Source organism: Rhinopithecus roxellana, chromosome 12 (assembly GCF_007565055.1).
Source record: "Rhinopithecus roxellana isolate Shanxi Qingling chromosome 12, ASM756505v1, whole genome shotgun sequence".
Taxonomy (NCBI): domain Eukaryota; kingdom Metazoa; phylum Chordata; class Mammalia; order Primates; family Cercopithecidae; genus Rhinopithecus; species Rhinopithecus roxellana.
Window position 1 is genome coordinate 100,473,873 of NC_044560.1, and position 23,315 is coordinate 100,497,187.

The window sequence follows — 23,315 nt, forward strand, 5'->3', positions numbered from 1 at the left end:
GGCATACAATGTAACTGGAAAATTTGAGCTAAAATTGGCAGCAAAAATATATGCTGATAAAATTACAGAGCTTTAAAAAAATGCTTTGGGCATCCACTCCCCTTTTCCTGTTCCCACCCATATCCGCAATTCACTTATAAAGGAAAGCAAATAATTCTGGCCTCAAACTTTTCATCACCAACACTTCATGCCACAAGAGAGTGGAGCAACATATTTAAACTACTCAAAGGAGGAAAATGTTAAGCCAAATTTTTTTTTTTTTTTTTTTTGAGACAGAGTCTCGCTCTGTCACCCGGGCTGGAGTGCAGTGGCGCAATCTTGGCTCACTGCAAGCTCCGCCTCCCGGGTTCACGCCATTCTCCTGCCTCAGCCTCCCGAGTAGCTGGGACTACAGGCACCCACCACCACGCCCAGCTAGTTTTTTGTATTTTTTAGTAGAGACGGTGTTTCACTGTGTTAGCCAGGATGGTCTCGATCTCCTGACCTTGTGATCTGCCCGTCTTGGCCTCCCAAAGTGCTGGGATTACAGGCTTGAGCCACCGCGCCCGGCCAAGCCAAATTTTTATATCCAGCCAAACTGATCTTGCAGAATAAAGTCTACAGTTACCAGTATGAAAGAGCTCAAGGCAAATATCCTTACACCAGACTTTTTTTTTTTTTTTTTTTTTTTTTTAAAGACGGAGTCTCACTCTGTCATCCAGGCTGGAGTGCAGTGGCGCAACCTTGGCTCACTGTAACCTCTGCCTCCTGGGTTCAAGAGATTCTCCTGCGTCAGCCTCCTAAGTAGCTGGGATTATAGGCATGTGCCACCACGCCTGGCTAATTTTTATATTTTTAGTAGAGATGGGGTTTCACCATGTTGGTCACGCTTGTCTCAAACTCCTGACTTTGTGATCCACCCACCTCAGCCTTCCAAAGCGCTGGGATTACAGGCATGAGCCACCGCGCCTGGCCAGTTACATGAGACCTTGAGGAATCACCCAGAGAATGAGCTTCAGAAACCAAAAGTCACTGGCAAAGGTGAATATATCAAATTATAGAACTAAGATTCATGATGAGAGATAAAGGAGACAGAAGTGTATGCCACTAGTATGCACTGGCAATATCGTACAAAACATGGATGAGAGAAAGCACGTGGAAAAGTATATGCCAACTGAGGAAAGTATGCCAGACAAGCTGCCAGTAAGGAAGCCACTTTAAATTAGATGCTGGGAGGAAGAGAACGCCTAGCTAACTTCATTACTGCTTATTATACATAATGTCTAAAAAAAGAAGAAACTAAGGGTATTATAGGCTCAGTTAATATAATTCATATCTTTAAAAGGGGACTAAGGGTATTATATATAATATATACATATATTTGTGTACTATATGTGTGTATAATGTAAAATATAGGTAATACGTGTATAATATGTATATATTGTGTACATGTATATATGTATATACATATGTATGTATATGTGTATAGTTACATGTCTGTTATACATATAAATTATATATATAAGTATATATATATAATATCTTTAAAAGTGGACTAAGGGTATTATATAAGGATATATATGTATATGTATATGTTATATATGTATATATTATAGGCATAAATAACACATATATGTATTATGTACACATATATGTATATATACATAATATATAACATATACAACACATATATAATATATAGCATTAAATATATGTATATATCATGCCTATTATATATATTCTTATATAATATACACATATATTATACAGAATATATCCTTATATAATAATACCCTTAGTCCCCTTTAAAATATATTATTAGTTATGATATATTCGCTATAATAGTTATAGTAACTCTCAGAACAAAAACATATCCTTCATACCTACCAAAAGACACATTAGAAAAAAGAGGAGGTGTGCTTAGAATACATGAAATAATTAAAATTTAACATTTAACATTTAAACAAAGGAGGAGGGAACAAAACAGACCATACTGTAAAAGACCCTAGCTATAAAGCCTTGTATAGGAGGACCCCTCAGAGTATCTTCCTGGTTGATGTTTTCTTGTAGACTGCTTATTAGGATTTTTTGTCATTGCTAGTTTTTGCTTATTAGCTTTTAACACCCTAAACTATAGAATCCATGAATCTCTAAATGCACTCATTTCCAGCTGATATTTACATGGAAAAATTAGTATTTGAATCCCCAGAATGTAGTATAAACTTTTAATAAAATGTGTGATAAAAGTTAAGTTACATTCCAAATTCAACACACGTCAAAATCATGTGTAGGCGTACTGACAGTCACATGTAGGCGTACTGACAGTGTGAGGTGTGAGCGTCTCATATCTTGTGAGACCATGTTATTGCATTAAAGGCAGTCATTGGTCAACAGCCATGTTAACTGTTTGGTCACCAAAAATTATTTTAAACGCAGTTTACCATGTAATGTAATCTGTGTTGGGTAACATGTTATTTATATGTGCATTTACTGTGTTTTGGTTGGGAATTTGAGGTTTCTTTTCTTTCTTTTTTTTTTTTTTTTTTTTTGAGATGGAGTCTCGTCTGTCGCCTAGGCTGGAGTGCAGTGGTGTGATTACAACTCACTGCAACCGTGCCTCCCAGGCTCAAGCGATCCTCCCATCTCAGCCTCCCAAATAGCTGGGACCACAGGTGCGTGCCATCACACCTGACTAATTTTTGTATTTTTTGTGGAGATGGGGTTTCGCCACGTGGGCCAGGCAGCTCTTGAATTCCTGGGCTCAAGTTATCTGCCTGCCTTGGCCTCCCAAAGTACTGGGATTACAAGCGTGAGCCACCGCACCTGACAGGAAATTTGAGGTTTCCTATGGTGAATTTAAAAGGGACACAGGCCTGGGGAGTTCTCCCACAGAACATCACTCTTCAAGGACACAAGACTGACAGTGAGTAGAGGATGCTTGTATACAGAAAGATAAAACAACACAAGAGAATGGAGACCAGACTTATTATATGAATAAACGGGCTTACTCAGTTTAAACTGGACTTACATCAGCCATTGAGAGTAAAAGATTTTTCAGGTGTATCTTCAAAGCTGTGAAAAATTAAAAGGATAGGCAGAGAAGTATCAAGCAAATGAATACACAGAAAAACAGGGGCTATGATCTTATCAGACAAGTGCTCAGGCCCAAAGCATTACTTAAGACAAAGACAGGCCATGCTAAATGCTAAAATCTCACAATGAAGAGAGAAGTTTTGAAAACCTATTCACCAAACCATATAGCAGCCATCTTTACGAAGCAGAAACTGCAGGAAATCCAGGGAGGGAGAAACACGTTAATGACAGGTGACTGGAAAACACCTCCTTCAAGCCAAGACAGATCTGGACACAGCACTGGTAAAAGTGACTGGAGATCTAAAATATAGCAAGACAGATCTTAGAGGTTTTATCAAGCCCTGAACCCCAACAACGGCGAGCATCTTTTTCAGGTGCAAATGGGACCTGTCTGAAAACTGGCAGCTTTTAATGCCATGAAGAAAACCTTGATATTTCAAAAAGAAAACCCCAGAAATCAAAACAAACAAAAAGCCAACAACATTCTCTGTTTATAATGAAACAAAACAGGAAATTGATAAAAGAAAAAAGTTAAACTTTTGGGTCCAAGAGGAAATATTAATAGAAATAGAACATAAAAGCACATAAATTCTGGCCGGGCGCGGTGGCTCACGCCTGTAATCCCAGCACTTCGGGAGGCCGAGGTGGGCAGATCACGAGGTCAGGAGATGGAGACCATCCTGGCTAACACGGTGAAACCCCGTCTCTACTAAAAATACAAAAAACTAGCCAGGCGTGGTGGCAGGTGCCTGTAGTCCCAGCTACTTGGGAGGCTGAGGCTGGAGAATCACTTGAACCTGGGAGGCAGAGGTTGTAGTGAGCCGAGATCACGCCACTGCACTCCAGCCTGTACACACAAAAGTACACAAATTCCTAGAAATAGCAGTAATGATGACAGGACATATAATCTATGAACACAGCTTAAATAGTGCTTTGAGAAAGTTCCATTACATTAAATATATCAATAAAAATGAAAACAAATTAGACAGACAACTTCAAAAGCAAGATAAAGAACAACAGAAAACCAAAAGAATAGAAGGAACTAATAAGCAGAAAAAAACTTAAGGTGTTAGAAAAAGCAGAAATGAATGAATGAGTGAATAATAATCAGACTTTTTGAAAGTTTTCCTCCTTTTCCAATGCGCTGGAATAAACTAAGCAATACTGAAATTGTCTGATTTTTAGAATTTCCTCGTGATTCTAATGCAAGTAAGATCAGTTTCAGGAAATTACATTTTCCTAGAAGATTGTCCGTTTCTTCTAGGTATTCAAATTTATCTGCATAGAGTTGTACAAAGTAGTCTTATGATTTATATTAATCTTTAGAGCGTAACATGTTGTAAAGATTAATTGTCCATTTTTATTTTTTATTTGTGTTTGTGCTTTCTCCTTTTTAAGGTTAGCTATTGATTTTATTGATTTTTCAAATTATTTTTAGACTATAACATTGACAGCAAACCTTACAAAGGTAACATACAAAAAAGGGAAATACACTGACCAGTCTCAGGAATAATGATATAAAAAATCTAAAATAAAATATTAACAAACAGAACCCAGTTACGCTAAAAAGATCATATATCATGACTAGGTCCAGCCTATGCAAAGGTAGCTGAAGACTAGAAAATCCATTAATTAAAAGTTTAATTCAGGGGCTGGGTGTGGTTGGCTCATGCCTGTAATCCCAGCGCTTTGGGAGGCCAAGGCATGCAGATCATTTGAGGTCTGGAGTTCGAGACCAGCCTGGCCAACGTGGTGAAACCATGTCTCTACTAAAAATATGAAAATTAGCTGGGCTTGTTGGCACACACCTGTAATCCCAGCTAATTGGGGGCTGAGGCAGGACAATTGTTTGAACCCAAGAGGCAGAGGTTGCAGTGAGCCAAGATCACGCCACCGCACTCCAGCCTGGGGTACGGAGTGAGACTCTGTCTTGGGGAAAAAAAAAAAAAACAGAACAAAACAAACAAAAAAACACAGTCAAAGGAAAAATGCAATGTAAAAGGGTAATGAGTACTCCAGTCACCCACGTTATGGTATTTATTTATTTATTTATTTATTTATTTTTAGAGTCTCACACTCTGTTGCCTGGGCTGGAGTGCAGTGGCACATGCTTGGCTCACTGCAGCCTCCACCTCCCGGGTTCAAGCGACTCTCCTGCTTCAGCTTCCCAAGTTGCTGGGATTACAGGCATCTGCCACCACGCCCAGTTAATTTTTGTATTTTTAGTAGAGACGGGGGTTTCACCATGTTGGCCAGGCTGGTCTTGAACTCCTAGACTCAAGTGATCTGCCCGCCTCGGCCTCCCAAAGTGCTGGGATTACAGGAGTGAGCCACTGCCCCCAGCCTCCAGGTGATGGTCTTTAAATGCCATTTCCTGCTAAAAGGAAATAAAGCTGTCTGGAGAAATGGATGAAAACCCAGGTCTGCCTCTGGAGAGATGAATGAAAACCCAGGTCTGGCACTTCTTGTCATCCAGAAAACAAAGAGGCTTTTTTTTTTTGAGACAAAGAGTCTCGCTCTGTCGCCTGGGCTGGAGTGCAGTGGCTGGATCTCAGCTCACTGCAAGCTCCGCCTCCCGGGTTTACGCCATTCTCCTGCCTCAGCCTCCCGAGTAGCTGGGACTACAGGCGCCCGCCACCTCGCTTGGCTAGTTTTTTGTGTTTTTTAGTAGAGACGGGGTTTCACCGTGTTAGCCAGGATGGTCTTGACCTCCTGACCTCGTGATACGCCCGTCTCGGCCTCCCAAAGTGCTGGGATTACAGGCTTGAGCCACCGTGCCCGGCCACAGAGAGGCTTTTGAAGAGCACTGGCATCCCACGCCCAGGGCAGTGTGAAGGGCTCCTGCTGTCCCACACAGGACCTTCTGAACAACGTGAACAATGACTACAATGGATTGATACTCACCACGTATAGAAAAACGCACAGGTTTGAGTTGCCTTTGGAGGTCTCAGGGGCCCAACTTACCATTCTGAAAACACATAGAACAGAGCACTGATCCTGCCGTTCCTGTACGAACTGCAATTCAGAATAACCAGAAAGTTGAAGTACTTCATATAGCATTTCAGATAATTGAGGAAGAAATGACAAATTAGAAAAATCACCATTTTGCAAACCCTGATGAAATAATGAAGGTGACGATCATCAGTGGATGCTAAAACATTAAACAGTTTATCTTTTTTTTTTCTTTTTTGAGATGGCGTTTCCCTCCTGTGGCCCAGGCTACAATGTAATGGCGCGATCTCAGCTCACTGCCGCCTCCACCTCCTGGGGTCAAGCGTTTCTCCTGCCTCAGCCTCCTGAGTAGCGGCTAATTTTTGTGTTTTTGATAAAGACGGGGTTTCATCATGTTAGCAGGCTGGTCTTGAACTCCTGACCTCAAGGGACCCACCAGCCTTGGCCTCCCAAAGCGCTGGGATTACAGGTGTGAGCAACCACGCCCGGCCAAAAAATTTTTTAAAAAGTAAATTTTTTAAAAAGGTATGGATGAAATAAGATTGGCAAAATTACATTAAAATTACTGAAATTGGAGGAGGCGGTACATGGAGTTCACTCTTTTTATAAAAATTGGTTTTTCTAATAATGAAAAATTTCAAAAAGAAAATGAGTACCCATGACCACACTGTGACCTATTTTTCACCTCCAGGTGCCCATAGTCATCCCTGTCTTGGTGACATGCATCTCTTTGTTTTTGATTCTGGCTCCAATCATCAGCAAGCCCGCATGGGAGTACCTCTACTGTGTGCTGTTTATATTAAGCGGCCTTATATTTTACTTCCTGTTTGTCCACTACAAGTTTGGATGGGCTCAGAAAATATCAAGTAAGTACCAACAGAAGGGCCGCCTGGCTTCTGTGAGGTGCAGGCAGGCACGGCGTCCTCACCTGTCCTGACTCCAAGACCTCTGTCACAGTGTCTTACCCTGCTGGCAGATCTCCCTCGTCCCAGGAGGACACATGCCCACGCCCTCACTGGACACCTCTGGGTCCACCCTTGGTTATTTTGTTCCCGTCAATTACTATAATAAGTAGGAAGGGAAAGCACCATTTTCTTTTCTTTTCGGAGACACAGTCTTGCTCTTTTACCCAGGCTAAAGTGCAGTGGCATGGCCATAGCTCACTGCAGCCTTGAACTCCCGGGCTCAAGTCATCCTCCCACCTGGGCCTCCCAAGTAGCCTGGATCACAGGCACACACTACACCTGGCTAATGTTTTTATTTTTTGTACATAAGGGGTCTTGCTAGGTGGCCCAGACTGGTCTTGAACTCCTCGGCTCAAATGATCCTCCCACCTTGGCTTTCCAAAGTGCTGAGATTACCAGCCTAAGCCACTGTACCTGGCCGTTTTTCTTTTTTTGAGACAGTCTCACTCTGTTGCCCAGGCTGGAGTGCAGTGGTGCGGTCTCAGCTCACTGCAGCCTCCACCTCCTGCGTTCAAGCAATTCTCGTGCCTCAGCCCCCTGAGTAGCCACGCACGGCTAATTTTTGTATTTTTAGTAGAGATGAGGTTTCGTCATGTTGGCCAGGCTGGTCTCGAACTCCTGACCTCAGGTGATCCACCCGCCTCCGCCTCCCAAAGTGCTGGGATTACAGATGTGAGCCACTGCGCCCGCCCATTTTCTTTGAGACAGAGTTTCGCTCTTGTTGTCCAGGCTGGAGTGCACTGGCACGATCTTGGCTCACTGCAACCTTCGCCTCCCAGGTTCAAGAGATTCTCCTGCCTCAGCTTCCTGAGTAGCTGGGATTACAGGCACCTGCCACCACACCTGGCTAATTTTGTTGTTGTTGTTTTGTGTTTTTAGTAGAGTCAGGGTTTCATCATGTTGGTCAGGCTGGTCTTGAACTCCTGACCTCAGGTGATCCACCCACTTCAGCCTCCCAAAGTGCAGGGATTACAGGCATGAGCCACTGCACCCGGCCCCATTTTCTTTTTAATTGCAAAAGACACACAAACGTTACTATCTCAGCCACTTCTCAGTGCAAGGTTCAGTAGTGTTAGGCATATTCCCACCATCGTGCACCTCATCCCGAAACACCATTCTCCTTTGCCTGATATGCAGACATCATCTAAGAGGTCTAGCAGCATCACAAAGACACCCAAAAAGGCATGGTCTTGGCCTGGGGAACTGGTCCGGGGCCCAAGCCTTCTACTGCCAAGGGCACAGGGCTCACTCTTTCAGCGGTCCTGAAATTTCAGGACAGTTGTTGTTTAAAAGTTTAGCTACATTAGCCACTTTCACTTCTGAAAAGAAAGCACTTGTGTCAAAATACAGCAAAAGAGACTGAATTACACCTTTAAAAAAGTTCATATAGGGCCGGATGCGGTGGCTCACACCTGTAATCCCAGCACTTTGGGAGGCTGAGGGGGCAGATCACGAGGTCATAAGATCGAGACCATCCTGGCTAACACAGTGAAACCCCGTCTCCACTAAAAATACAAAAAAATTAGCCAGGCGTGGTGGCGGACGCCTGTAGTCCCAACTACTTGGGAGGCTGAGGCAGAAGAATGGCGTGAACCCAGGAGGCGGAGCTTGCAGTGAGCCGAGATTGCGCCACTGCACTCCAGCCTGGGCCACAGAGCCAGACTCCATCTCAACACAAAAAAACAAAAAGTCTATATTATATTCACAGTGTTTTATCCTATACAACAGATTCAACTGCAGGAAACCCCATTTCTAAGAGCCCTTAAGACTTTCTGGGCATCCTCATGGGGCGGTGAGGTGATCCATTTCCTGGTCTTCCTGTCCCTGTCCCTCTCCCAGGAGCTCCTTGACGAGAGGAATTGGGCTGTGTGCAATTTAACTCTGGCTGCAGCAGCCTGTAACAGCCAGTTAAGATTTATTAAGTGAATGTGATTAAAAGCCTGCCTGTTTCTCCTGTTCAGCTTGTCTCAACTGGATAGTGCAGTCGCCCCTCCAGACAGTTCTAGGAGGTTTTTATTTCCATTCCTGCAATTTTGGGAGAAGAAACAAACCAGGAAAGCGTGAAATCCAACCAGAAGGCAGGAAAGCTAGCCAAACCCTGAGCACAGGGTCTAGGTGACACATCACCAAAGACTGAGAACAACGTCACCCTCACCCACAACTCCAGTGGAGCTTCTGAATTTCGGTCTAACTGCACTCATTTTTGACTCTTATTTCAGAGCCGATTACCATGTACCTTCAGATGCTAATGGAAGTGGTCCCACCGGAGGAAGACCCTGAGTAACAAGCTCCATCTCTTGTAGCCAAGTCAAAGCTGAATTTATTTTCTTAAGCAGTATTTGTGGTTATTTCTTCCTGATTTTTTTCTTATGAATAAAATATACTCAGATGTTTAAAATATTGTTATTTTTAGATATTCCTAGTTCTCTGGGTGGGGGTTCCAGAAAGGAGAAGTGGCAAGTGTTTGCTAAAGTTGGTGTCAGGTGAGATGTCACCTAACAGAAGGCAGACGCTTAAGGAAGGGCTGAATAAAAGCCACCATTACAGTGGCAACTATTTAACAAAGGGCACATCACACTTACTTAAATGAAAGGTGTTCTTTAAACTCAGTGTCAATAAGAGCTCTTCTTTCTTTTATATAAAATGGATGACATTTTTGCTTTGATTTAAACAACAGTAAATTACTGGCCAGGTGTGGGCTCACGCCTATAATCTCAGCACTTTGGGAGGCCAAGGCGGATAGATCACTTGAGTCCAGGAGTTCAAGACCAGCCTGGGCAACACGGCAAAATCATGTCTCTACAAAAAACATTAAAAAATTAGCCAGGCATGGTGGTGCACTCCTGTAGTTCCAGCTACTCAAGAGGATGAGGTGGGAGGATGACCTGAGCCTGGGAGTTGAGGGTGTAGTGAGCCATCATCATGTACTGCACTCCAGCCTGGATGACAGAGACCCCAACTCTAAATAAATATATAAAAATATTAAAGTATAAATGTTTATCACCCACTCTCCCCTACCCTAAAAGTACTGGTACCCCTGTGCTGAACCCGTGATGTGCGTGGCATGTTATCTGCCAGGGTAAATGGCAAGAGCTGAGCCTCCGTCCAGAACTCTCCACAGCTAGTGTGCTCATCACGAGGGTCGCCTGTGTTGCCAGTCAGCATTGCTGGCTCCCCAGCAGCCTTCACGGGCGTTTTAGTCAAACCAGAAAGTGTGGTGAGTAAAGTTTTATTTTGTGTTTGGCATTCAGGGAAAGTACTGTTTAACATATGTAAAAAGCAACATTTCTGTGAAAACACTGAAATTTTATTGATGATATGCTGCAAAAGAGAGCCATACCACAACTAAGTATGAGCGATTTTAGAAGCATAGAGACAAAGGCACTTTCACCTTGCATTTTAGATATTTGCCCAAAACTTGAAATCAGACATATTCATAGCAGTACAGAAAACCAATTACGAATTGTTCACATAATCAGCATCCGATATCCTATAAAATGTTAAGAGATTCAGATATTAGAACGTCTGAATGTCTGAAAAAAGAAACAGATCTAAGCACGCAGCTGTCCTCCCTGCATTTTCACACGTGCACAGGAAACACAATGTCACTAGCTACTATCATTTGCTATGTTGTACTAAAGAGACTCGGCGCACCCGGGTGTAAACAGCAGGCAGCTGGTGCGCATGGGAGCCACTGGACGGTGGTCTGGTCTCTGCCCCCAGACCTCCACCAACAGGGCAGCAGCCACATGCAGAGAAATGAACACTGATATGGGTGTTAGAAGAGCTCCACAGTCAAAACCTTTGCCAGCAAAACCACCAGAACTTTCTACTTCCCAAGAGCCTGCCCAATTTAGCTACGAAAAAGGAAAATCACCATCTTACTTTATGGGCCGATTTGATACCTGCCAGTCATCCTGCGAAGGTCACAGCAGTGACCTAGGCACACTCCCAGCAGCTGTCCTGGCTGCACAGCGTGTCCTCCTAGGGGAGGCCAGGGCTCTGAGCCCCCATCACGGAGCCACTGGGCAGAAAGACCGCCCCACCCAGCAGCCCTCGGTGGGCGCTCCCTGAGACAAGGCCAGGCCACACAATGAGGGGCTGTCTCATTTTACAGATGAGAAAACTGAGCCAGAGTGTGACCCAGACCCGCTCACAGGACAGCTTGATGACAAAGTCCGCCTCTAGTTCAAGCAGTGGCTTCTGTGGAGACATACATAAGCCTGGGATCGGCGCTTTCTGAAGCAAAAAAAACAATAATGATCTTGGGGCCGCCACACAACACTCATGTTCTATCCGAATTCTCTTCCATTCCGAGGCGAAGTTGAGAAACAGACACTGAGTGCACGGGACTTTTAACTTCCCAACAGCTCACCTTTCTCGCTGTTTCACTCAACAAACCCAAAGCACGAAAGCCAGCCAGCCCCTGGGCGTGGCCATGACTACATACACTCCTCCCCTAAACCTGGTGGCCGGGTGCTGCAGCCACATGCAGATGGGGCGGCGAATGTCTGCAGGGCTCACCACATGTAGGTGTTCAGAGGTCACCTCCGGGCACCCCATAGGCCCTTGTGGTCCTTGTAGTCCACTAAAAAGCAACTTTTGTGCCATTTGCTCAGGACCCTGCAGGTCCAAGGGATTGTTTAGAACCAGCAGCTTCACCCCAGAAAGCCCTGGGTCTTACTGAGCAATCCGATTTCTATCCTTGGACTCTCTCTTCATCAGAAGTCAACTCACTCTGAGGAGCTGTCACTATCCAAGAACGCCAACACTATCAATTCACACAGATGGTTATGTTAAATCCCACTATCTCATGGTTGAAAGGGCTGGTTCAACGTTGCTATAAGTGTGAAACCTCAATGTATATTAGAAACCTCAATTTATATGTATAAGATCAAGTTTGTAGCAACGCATCAAACAGAGGTCTAGGTGAAAAAAAATGAACAGACTGACTCCAGACAGTGCATGTCACCACCCAGATGCACATCTGCTCTGCCAGGGTGAGCGGTGAGAGGCGCGGACAGGACAGACAAGCCAGCAGGATCAGACCACATGTGCCGTTTCTCTGTGTCCACCCTCCTTTGATGGTCTTGTCATCAGTCTATTTTTAAGTCAATGAAGAATTTCTCACCGTTACCAAGTCCAGCACCACAAGATGACAGTAATCATTTATCCTTGAGGTAAAGAAAGATTTGGTTGGCCGGGTGTGATGGCTCATACCTGTAATCCCAGCACTTTGGGAGGCTGAGGTGGGAGGATTACCTGAGGTCAGGAGTTCGAGAACAGCCTGTCCAACATGGTGAAACCCTGTCTCTACTAAAAATACAAAAATTAGCCAGGCATAGTGGCACATGCCTGTAATCCCAGCTACTCGGGAGGCTGAGGCAGGAGAATTGCTTGAGTCTGTGAGGCGGAGGTTGCAGTGAGCCAGGATCGTGCCACTGCACTCTAGCCTGGCCGTCAGAACAAGACTGTCTCAAAAAAAAAAAAAAAAAGAAAAAGAAAGAAAGAAAGAAAGATTTGGTTATGACTGACTGTTTTCTTAACTTTGAAGTCACATGGCAATATCCATTTTTGTTCAACATCTTCCAGCCGCTCTTGAGGACATCATTCACTCTCACTGTCGTCATCCTCTGAAGTGCTGCTGCTACTGTCTTCAACCACCTCTGCCACTGTGTACGGCAGGCTTTTAGAATTCACTACTAAAGGAATAAGATATTATAACAAATAAGTAACGTATAGACTAAACAGCAAATCTTTATTTCCCCCCATTATTTCGGTCAATGCAGAAAAAAATGCCTTGGATTCCCGTTCTATGTATCTTATTTTATATGTTCATTATTTTAGGTAAGAAATGAGCAGGTCAAATTGGTCTGCTTACAAATAATTTATTCTTCTAGGAAGAATATCTGTAGTGTGTTATTAAAAGGTGTGTTTATCACCAAGGGTTGAAAAGTACTCAAACCAGAACATTTAGCACCAAGATCAACAAAGAGAAAACTAATTTCTCAGGGCTCGATGTGAACGGCCCACTTCCACCAAGGCTGAATTCCTAAGTGGGTGATGGTGTCCCTCACTGCCCTCAGGACCTACAACCCCTCTGAGAGTGGGCGCTCCACGCCTTACCCTTGGGGAACTGGCTGTCCTCTTCACAGTCTTCCCAGTGATCAAAATCAAAAGCCACGTTGGGGTTCTGCTCAAGAGAACAGCTGACAGTGAGTGGGTGAGCATGACACACTCAGGGTAAAGACCACCCTCTGAGCGCATTCCAACTCACCCTCTGTCTGAGTAGGTGACACCATGCCTCCCTTCTCTCTTTGGCCAGAGTGATCACAGGCTCCTCGCTTCTAATTACACATTTGCACTCATCTTTCCTTATGTTGCCCCGCAGCTCCAGATCAGCCAGGTAAAATCTGTCTCCCACCCAAGCACTGGGTTTATAAAAAGAAAGTCAGCCTTTTAAAATGCTAGAAATTATTTCTATTTTACTTTATATGACTATACATAAACCTACCTGAAAACAACTCTATCCCTGAAATACTGACACTTGCAGTCCTTTACATTCCTTATTCTTATCTTTAAGATGACGACATCTTCTTTTTGGAACCATTTTATTTGTGGGTGGAAGCTAGAAGGAGAGAGAAAGACCTGTGCATTCATTGATCTTATTTACTGGGTAAGGGACGCTGACTCCTCCATGCCGAGTGGACATACCTTTTCAGAGGCGGCTGTGCAGTTCTGCTAATGGAGGCACCTTCAGTGTTTCCAGATGAAGTTTCTGCACAAAATCAATGTCAGATTTTCCTACAGGTTATTTATATGTAACTCCATCATGTACACACATATATATACTTTTTTGTACCTTATGCAACTTCTAGATGAGAATCACATGAGTGTAAATTGAGTTAACCCTAGTATCTAGCTGCAAAGAACAGTTAGAAAAAATTAAAACCATCACATAGATAAACAAAATTTAAAATTTTCTTTTTTTATTTTTGAGACAGAGTTTTGTTCTTGTTGCCCAGGCAGGAGTGCAGTGGTGCAATCTTGACTCACTGCAACCTCCGCCTTTGGGTTCAAGCGATTCTCCTGCCTCAGCCTACCAAGTAGCTGGGATTACAAGCATGCCCCACCACACACTCAGCTAATATTGTATTTTTAGTAGAGACGGGGTTTCACCATGTTGGTCAGGCTGGTCTCGAACTCCTGACCTTGGGTGATCCACCCACCTCGGCCTCCCAAAGTGTTGGGATTACAGGCTTAAGCCACTGTGCCTGGCGTAAAATTTTATTTTAAAATAAAAACAGCCTTTGACAAGTATTAAAATTAAATGACCAGGAAGTAAAGTCACTCATTTGAAAAAGAACCTCATTGAGGTGGCTGGCCTTGGATACGAACATGCAGACTTCTCTGGGGCTGTTTTGACCTGCCAGGATGCCCTAAGGACAACTTCGAGGACAGCGGCCAGCACACACAAGGAGCCAGTGCTGGACATGACATATCCTCAAACAACGCAATGTGAACTTCTCAATCTCCAGCAGGCGAGGTTTCCATCCAAACACCAGAGCAAGAATGTTCACAGCTGCTGGAATCACAGTAGCCTGAGATGGAAAGCAGATCCACCCTCTGTGGTTTATTCATGGTATACAATACAATGGCAAAGAAAGAAACAGACTCCCGCTGGGAAAGCGCCATCCTCCGTGTCACGTGCAGCCTGCCATGGAGCGGCCTCCGGAAACGAGTGCACTGACCCAGTGACCTCAAGAACCTTGGAGAGCACAATCCCCAAGCCCTTCTGGGAGAGGTGAGCAGAGGAAACCCAGGGTGGCCTGGCCTGATCACAGAAGCTGGGACTGATCCTAAACACAGAGCTGTGAAGCTGGGGTGCGAAGGAGGCGGTCCTGCCAGCGAACAAGAACAAGACACCACTTCTGGGAGCAAGCAGCCAGGTTCCTCCTTGGAGCCATAAACCAAAAGGGACTTAGGGAGTCTCCGCTGACTCGAGGTTGATTTATCCAAGGTTGAGGATGCGCCCCGGGAAACACAAATCACAGGAGCGCCATGGCCTCTGCTTTTCCAAAGGGGCTTCCTAAACATCGGTGTCTAAAGGAGAAAGCAAGCTGGAGGGAGAAAGGGCTATGGGGGGCGGGGCAGGACAAAGACGATCACGCATCCCCTCCAGCTCAGGAAAGCTATGTTTTACACAACATAAAGTAACATGTGACAGCAGACATATAGGACACGGGGCTACGACCTGGGGCTGTGAAGTGACATCTGTCTGCTTGGGAGCAAAAGACAGGCAGCCTTAGACCCAGGTCCAGTGTGTAACTTCCCCTTTGGCAGAGGGAGTTTAGGGTCCCGAGATCGTGTTTGGCTGGCAGAGCGCACAGCTACAGCTGGGAGGGCAAGAGCATGCAGCAGTCCCTGAGCCGGGCTACATGCAACACAACCCCACACCCACGTCCTCCAGAAGCCCTGCTTGGCACAGTGGCATGTGGGTGGGCGTGTCTGCAGAGGAGGGCACAGGGTCCACCTGAGACCGACCACCTGCAGCAGGGCTGGCAGACACTGCGGAGGAACGCCGCCCTAACTGTGATGAGCCTCTGAAGCTCAGGCCTTGCCCCTCACCAGCGTGTGGAGGCACAATGGATGCATCATACTTTTCTAGCTACAGGGAGACACTGAGTATCCAAAACCAGAAACCCTGCGGGAAGCCAAGGCAAGAAGAAACATGAAGAAAGTGCATAACATTTTCCTTCACCTGCCTGAACCTGAGCAGGAGCCCAGAGATGAAGTCTCTTCCAGCTGAGACAGTCGGGATGGGGGGAGTTCCCCTTTACCGTGGCTCTTCCAGGAAGGTGGCCAAGTGCCTGGTGGCTGCAGTGGACATCTAATAGCCAGAGCTTCCCAGTAGAGCTCAGTAAACAACTGCATGTCCTCCAAGAGCTATGGTTTGGGGGACCCACTTGGCTGCCCTGACGTCCCCCTTGGGCCCCACACCAGGCTCTACGCAAAGGGCAAATCAGCTGGTAGCAGGGCCTGCGCCAGTGCAGACCCACTTCAGCCCCACCTCTGCAGTCTACTGGATCCCGGTCTGCGACTGTGGAATAAACACTGCTCTGGAAAAATCCTCTTAATGACAACTGTTGTCCCAATGACCCTGTTCCTCTGACCAGCTGGCTTTGCAAATTCTCTCTTTCCCAGAACTCTTCAGAACCCTTTTCCAGTGGATCCCACGCAATGAAACCAGCTGCCCCCCACTGTGGTCGAATCCAGGGGCAAACGTTATGAGGAGAAGGTGTATGTGCATTTTAACAGCTACATCCAGTCCCCCACGTACCACTCAGCTCCGGAAGACCCTTTCTCCTCACCTGCACCTCTCACCTCACCAGCCACAGTCACTGCCAGCAAGAGCAGCACATGGGACTGTGATGAAGAACCTGGGTTTGGACCACAGCAACAATGAAATGCATCTAAACTCATTCTTCCAGATGACCCCCATCCTTCACAACAATCACCCCCAACCGCCCCCCGCAACGCCGCCAAAAAAAAATGCTGTGCAAGGAAATGGCTGGAAGAACTTCCTTAGGAAACAACTTCCAAAACATATCCAGAGATGCATGGGAATCACACAGGCAGTGGGCAAGACCACCCTCGTCACAGGAGCCACCTCTGTGGCTCCTCCTCCCGCACTCTCCATCCTCAGTGAGGAATGAACCTGTCAGGGAGCAAACCATCTTCTGTGGTTCTCAGCACCTCAGCTGCGTAATCTGTGGGTTTCACTGTCTCGGGATGCATATCAAAGGGAGCAGAGCCGTGCAGGGTCCACCCTCCCTGGATCTTATCCCGCTCTCCTGGGAAGCGGAATGAGGGACCACAGCAGGGACGCAGAACATTGGTGGTGTGGAAAACTGGAGCTCCCAGCACTGGAGTGTTGGAGACTTTGTCTAGTCATGGGATGAGTTTATCAATATATGTTGTCTAGGCAATTTCTAAGATTTGTCAAGACAAGGAGCAATGACCTAACCCCATTTCATAAAGACAATGAATATCAAAATTAAAAGGCCACATGAAGGTAAATTCCAGTGACGGCAAATGGTCTCCTCACCTTTCCTTTCCTTCTCCCTCACTGACTTCCCCTTCCACAAGGGGCTTGGGTTTTGTCCCATTTATCTTTCCTTTTCTTTTTTTTTTTTTTTTGAGACGGAGTCTCGCTCAGTTGCCCAGGCTGAAGTGCAGTGGCGCCATCTCAGCTCACTGCAAGCTCCACCTCCCGGGTTCACGCCATTCTCCTGCCTCAGCCTCCCGAGTAGCTGGGACTACAGGCGCCCGCCACCACGCCCAGCTAATTATTTGTATTTTTAGTAAAGACGGGGTTTCACCGTGTTAGCCAGGATTGTCTCGACCTCCTGACCTCAAGATCTGCCCGCCTCGGCCTCCCAAAGTGCTGGGATTACAGGCGTGAGCTACTGCACCCGGCCCCATTCATCTTTTTTCTTTTTTCTTTTTTTTTTGAGATGGAGTCTTTCTGTTGCCCAGGCAAGAGTGCAGTGGTGTGATCTTGGCTCACTGCAACCTCTGCCTCCAGGGTTCAAGAGGTTCTATTGCCTCAGCCTCCCGAGTAGCTGGGACTACAGGCATGTGCCACCACAGCTGACTAATTTTTTTCTTTTTAGTAGAGATGGGGTTCCAACATGTTGACCAGGCTGGTCTCAAACTCCTGAGCTCAAGTGATTCACCCGCCTCGGCCCCACGAAGTGCTGGGATTACTGGCCTGAGCCACCGCGCCCAACCAGTTTTTTTAATTTGTTTTGTTTTTTGATAGTCTCGCTCTGTCGTCCAGGCTGGAGTGCACTGGTGTGATCTTGGCTCACTGCAACCTCTGCCACCCGGGTTCAACTGATCCTCCAACCTTAGCCTCTTGAGTAGCTGGAATCACAGGTGCCCGCCACCAAGCCCAGCTAATTATCTTTTTTCTTTATGGCACCTAACTCAGTGCCAAGTTCATACACGTCAGAAACGTCTGCTAAGTCTGTGCAATTAGCCTGGCCAAGGTCAGCCAACTCTGTTCAAATGCCAGCTCCTCCTCTTTGCCGAGGCGCTGTGCAATAAAAGTGAGCCTAAATGTAAAGTCTGGAGAGAGCCATCCAATATGCAAATACTTTCCAAGATTAAGAAAAAATGCCACCACTTGCAATAATACAGATTAATTTCACCAACATAATGTTGATTGAAGGAAGCCACAAGAACATATACTATAGGCTGGGCAAAGTGGCTCACGCCTATAATCCTAATACTCTTAGAGGCCAAGGAAGAAGGATCACTTGAGGTCAGGAGTTCAAAATCAGCCTGGGCAATACAGTGAGACTCCATCTCTATTTAAAATAAAAGAACGTATTCTATATGCTTCCAAGTCAGAAAAACTAATGGCGTCAGAAATCAGAATGGTCAGTGGGAAGGGTTCCAGCCAGGAGACTGCTGGGATCCTGGAAATGTTCAACAGCTCAGTCTGGGTGTTCACACACACACACACACACACTGCTGAGCTGTTCACTTAACATCTGTGCACATCACTGGATGGATGGTAGACCTCAAACTACAAAAACAAAACATTGGGGGCTGACCTGTTAAAAAGAACAGTTAGGTGATATCAGTTTATGTCATCTTCTCTACATTTCATCTCAAAGTGGAAAGTCTACATATTAGCAATTTTCCAGACATTAACGATTTGAACTTAACCATCTTTTGAATAGCAAGTACCCACCAGGCTTCTGGTTTTCTGAGCTCATCTTGGACTCAGCCCCTCCTTCTGCACCCGTGTCCTCAGGCTGGGGGCTCTGCAGGTGAGCAGCATCTTCTGCTGGAGGAGGCGTCCTAGACGGTAGAGGCGGGGGTTAACACCTGGCTCTCTAAAGGAACTGCCCAAGTGGGAGAGGAAGGCAGGCAATAAATGACTGTGAAGTGCCTGTGGCCCTGGGGTCAGACCCACACAGAGCTTATGACTCATTTAAGATGCCCCAGGCAGCCCGTCAACTCTGTTCCTTCCGATGAAGATGAAGGGCAAGCACACAGGACCAGGGAGGCCTTCACTCTTTACCAAGGTGGTTTCCCTTCCATGCTCACTGCTGCACACTTCAAATAGGACCAAAGGACAGAAAGTGACAAGCCAGTTTCCTGCCTCCCCTGACCCAGACTCTGGGACCATCTTCCCAGAGACCACCCCTGTTATCAGTTTGGGCCTACTTCTAGAAATATTCTTCACATATAAAAGAAATTGTTGCCTTCTATACCTCTCTATCTAAAACACATGGACAGATACACGCATTTAAACATATGGGAACCCACTAAATTCAACGTGATGCCCCGTATTTTGTCCTACTTAGTAACTAGCTAGATTACTTATTTTAAAATTTTTAAATTGTGTTATTCTTTTGGTTCTTTGAACAGGTAACCACATTCATGTGGTTCAGTATTTTAAAAGAAGTCAAATTTGGCTGTACACTGAAAAGCTCCTCTCATCCCTGCTCCCCAGCCAGCCAGCTCCCTTCCTCGTGGGTGACAATGTGACTCGGTTTTTATACACCCTTGAAGAGACAATTCAGGCCTAAATGAGCAAACCTACACACACACATGCATGCACATACGCACACACATGCACACACGAGGAGGGGTGTGCTGTCTTTTGACAGCCACACACACACACCTGTGAGAAGGAGGGGTGTGCCTGTCTTCTGATGGGCCTGGAAGAAGCCTGTGGTGCAGCACTTTCCAGATTCAGGCAGCGAGCGTCCCCAGCCACTGCCCCTCCCCAAGCTCTGTGTGGTCCCCACCCTCTTCTCCTTTTCTAGATCCTCCCCTGCTAGGTTGGTTCCTTCCTCCTCATACTACTGAGCTTTGACTCTCCTCAAACAGCAGCAAACCAAGAACGTTCCCCAGCTGCTTTCCTGAGCCCTAGGTTTAGACTTTCAGTAACCTTAAAAACTGGCACCTCCACAGCCCACCTCAGCCTCTCCTCCTCTGCCGTGGGCTGTGCCTGGGAACCACGTGTCACTGTCCACCACACCAGCATCCCCCAGGCACCAGGGCTCAGACACACAGACCCACACTCCCTAACATCTGCCAACCGCTAAGTCCTGTGGCTTTCAGATCTGCTGGTCACAGCATGAAATATTCTTGCCATTCCTCTCTACCTGTCAGGATCCCCCATTCTCCAGGAGCTGTCTGAGATGAGGTCTCTCCTAGCAGGTTCCCTATGAAACCTCGCAGTGCCCATACTGCTGCATGCTCTGTGTTCATGACCACGGGTATGTTAAGCTCTCTTAACTACAAAGCTACAGTGCAAAAGGGGCTGTGGGAGCCTTTAAACAGAGCTGGGGCTCAAAGTCCAGCAGGCCACTAGCCCAGCAAGTCACCAGCCCAGCAGGCCACTAACCCAGTAGGCCACTAGCCCAGCAGGCCACTAACCCAGCAGGCCACTAACCCTGCAAGTCACCAGCCCAGCAGGCCACTAGCCCAGCAGGCCACTAACCCAGCAAGTCACCAGCCCAGCAGGCCACTAACCCAGTAGGCCACTAACCCAGCAAGTCACCAGCCCAGCAGGCCACTAACCCAGCAAGTTACCAGCCCAGCAGGCCACTAGCCCAGCAGGCCACTAACCCAGCAAGTCACCAGCTCAGCAGGCCACTAGCCCAGCAGGCCACTAACCCAGCAAGTCACCAGCCCAGCAGGCCACTAGCCCAGCAAGTCACTAGCCCAGCAGGCCACTAGCCCAGCAAGTCACTAGCCCAGCAGGCCACTAGCCCAGCAAGTCACTAGCCCAGCAGGCCACTAGCTCCATCTTGGTCCTCACTCACTGGGTCTGCAGCTGCACCTGGGCTAGTTCATCACTCCTGTCTGGGACATGCATCCCTCGCCCACCCGACTCTCCAGGCTTCCCTCCACCTGCTGGCTACAACATCCCCACCCTTCTCCACGCTCCCCAGCGGAGACACCAGGGCTCACCCCCGGACCCCTCCTCTCACACCTCTGGGGCTCCCAGGCCCTGCCATGAGGGCTGTGCTCTTGCCACAGATGCAGCCTGGCTGGAGCCGCGTCAGCTCCAGCAGAACACACTGAGAAACCAGCGGCTTCTCAGCCTCCACAAAGCCGCCTGGTCCAAGCCTCCATCCTCCTGTCCGAAGCCCCTGGCACAATCTTTGTCCCCTACCCTCCCTTGAGTCTGTTCTCAACACAGCAGCCACAAACCATCTTCTGTTCAAGTCACCCCTCTGCTCAAAATCCGCTCATGGCTCCAGCCTCTGTGGAGAAAGAGCCCATTCCCTGCAGTGGCCACAGGCCCCACAAGACCTAGCCCGGCACCTCTGGGTCCCTGTATGCTGCTCCGCTCCGGGCACCTTCATCCTTGCTCCTGGAACTCACCGCCAAGTCCTTCCCTCAGCTTGTGGGGACTCCTCCCAGGCGTCCCTGTGGACCGTCCCTCACTGGCTCTCCCTCACACATGGCCCTGTCTCTGGCATTCTGGGAGAAAGCTCTGTGGTGTTCTTACTCACCCCTGTCCCTCCTGCTCCTTGGATGGACGATCCTGGTCTTGAGCAGGCCTGGTCCCTGTCACCCTCGGCCTGGAGGAAGCAGAGCAGACTTCATTTGCAAATAATCATGTGCGTCTGTGGAGCCTGTCTGGGGACAGTGGAGGACAGAGCTTGGAGTGCAGGGGTAAAAGCACTTTTTACTTATTTATTTATTTTTTGAGATGGAGGCCTGCTTCTAAAGCTACCAGGCCCTACAGACCCCAGACCTCCGGCCGGACCAGAGGAGACGTGGAGAGCGAGAGACTGGGGAATTAGGATGTTCAAAAGCATTCGTGTGTATGGGCCATTTAGAATAGCACAAGCGCACAGAGGCACACCCGGAAGAGCCCCGAAGAGACCTGGAGTTTGCACCTCGGACAGGGTCAAGGAGAGGACATGGAGAACTGCAGGCCTCGGATGTGGCTGGTGGAATAGGCAATGGCTGGTGGAACGGGCAATAGGGTAGCAGCTGCGGAAACTGGATGGAGGGTCCCCAAAAATCATGCACAGGATTCCCACAGGGCCCAGTAGCTCCACTTCTGAGTAGCAACCCCAGAGAAGTGAAGGCAGGGGCTCAAACAGATTATTTGTACACCTGTGTACACAGGAGCACATCCACCACAGTCAAGAGGGGCAGCAGCCCAGGTGTGCACAGGCAGATGAATGGAAAAGCAAAACGTGGTGATCCATGCCATGGAGGACGAGTTTCAAAGGGAAGGAAATCTGACCCGGGCTGCAACACGGGTGGACCTTGAGGACATTCCACTGAGACGAGCCAGACACAAAAGGGCAAACAGTGGACGGTTCCACTGAAAGTGCCCAGGATTGGCAGATTCTTAGAGACAAAGGAGAGTAGGGGGCCTGCGGGGGCAGACTCTGGAATTATTATTTAAGGAGTATGGAGTTTCTGTCCAGAAGATGAGCAAGTTCTGGAGATGGAGAGTGATGATGGTTGCACAGCACTGATAATGTCCTAAAGGCCACTGAATTGTACACTTAAAAAGAATTTAAATGGCAGCTGTTGTCATGTGTATTTTGCCACAATAAAACACATGCAACTGAAGTCTTTTTAGCTGTGCCAACAGTGCTCTGGTTAAGTTTTGGGAAACCCTGCCGCTCTCATCCCTGCCCACACTTGGTGCGTGTTTTCCTTCCTTCTCTCATTCCCCTCTCTGGTGGGCTGGGCATGCTGTGGTGTTACTCCCTGGGCTTTCGGGAGTTCCAGCACCTTCTCATATGGTAATTAGGCATCCTGAAGTTGCTGCTCATGTCTTTTGCCCACTTTCTTAACAGATGCCTTCTGTTTTCCTCCTAACTGGAAGCAATTATTGATACAGATCCTTCCCCCTCTGGAGCTGCCAGGATCCCTCCTCAGAGTGACTGTCACAGTCTCCCTAATACCCTCCATGGGAGGAGACGCTGGTGCGGCCACTTTGGAACACTATTGGGTAGTAACTCTAACCACAACTCAGTGATCCCATTCCATCAGAAATTTATCTGTAAGTGTATATATTTGTAAAAGATATGTATGGTAATGTTTAAAGCACCATTACTTGAAGTACCCCAAACTGGAAATCTCCCCAGTCAACAGTAGAATGGGTAAACAAATAATGGTATATTCATACAAAGGAACATTATGTAACTGTGAGAATTTAGAGAATTTATGCCTCCTTTGAGCCTAGCTTCTGTAACTCACTATGGTGAGGAGGCATACTGTCTAATTCCATTCCAAGTACAAAAGCAGGGAAAACTATTCCTG

The 23,315-nt window shown here is 46.9% G+C and overlaps 2 protein-coding genes across 2 annotated transcripts in view; one reads left to right on the plus strand and one right to left on the minus strand.

Moving 5' to 3' along the window:
• SLC7A9 (solute carrier family 7 member 9) overlaps positions 1-9,387 on the plus strand; it is a 41,447-nt gene extending 32,060 nt beyond the window's left edge. Inside the window, exons 12-13 of the mRNA XM_010367007.2 lie at positions 6,716-6,890; positions 9,209-9,387. Coding sequence (XP_010365309.1) covers positions 6,716-6,890; positions 9,209-9,273 — 240 coding nt within the window. The 3' untranslated portion in view covers positions 9,274-9,387. The remainder of the gene's footprint in view (positions 1-6,715; positions 6,891-9,208) is intronic.
• Positions 9,388-12,531: 3,144 nt separating this feature from the next.
• Positions 12,532-23,315, minus strand: part of TDRD12 (tudor domain containing 12) — a 99,739-nt gene continuing 88,955 nt past the window's right edge. The window contains exons 27-33 of the mRNA XM_010367008.2: positions 21,539-21,607; positions 18,754-18,863; positions 13,704-13,767; positions 13,504-13,617; positions 13,267-13,420; positions 13,116-13,182; positions 12,532-12,691 (exon numbers count right to left, since the gene is read on the minus strand). Coding sequence (XP_010365310.2) covers positions 12,597-12,691; positions 13,116-13,182; positions 13,267-13,420; positions 13,504-13,617; positions 13,704-13,767; positions 18,754-18,863; positions 21,539-21,607 — 673 coding nt within the window. The 3' untranslated portion in view covers positions 12,532-12,596. The remainder of the gene's footprint in view (positions 12,692-13,115; positions 13,183-13,266; positions 13,421-13,503; positions 13,618-13,703; positions 13,768-18,753; positions 18,864-21,538; positions 21,608-23,315) is intronic.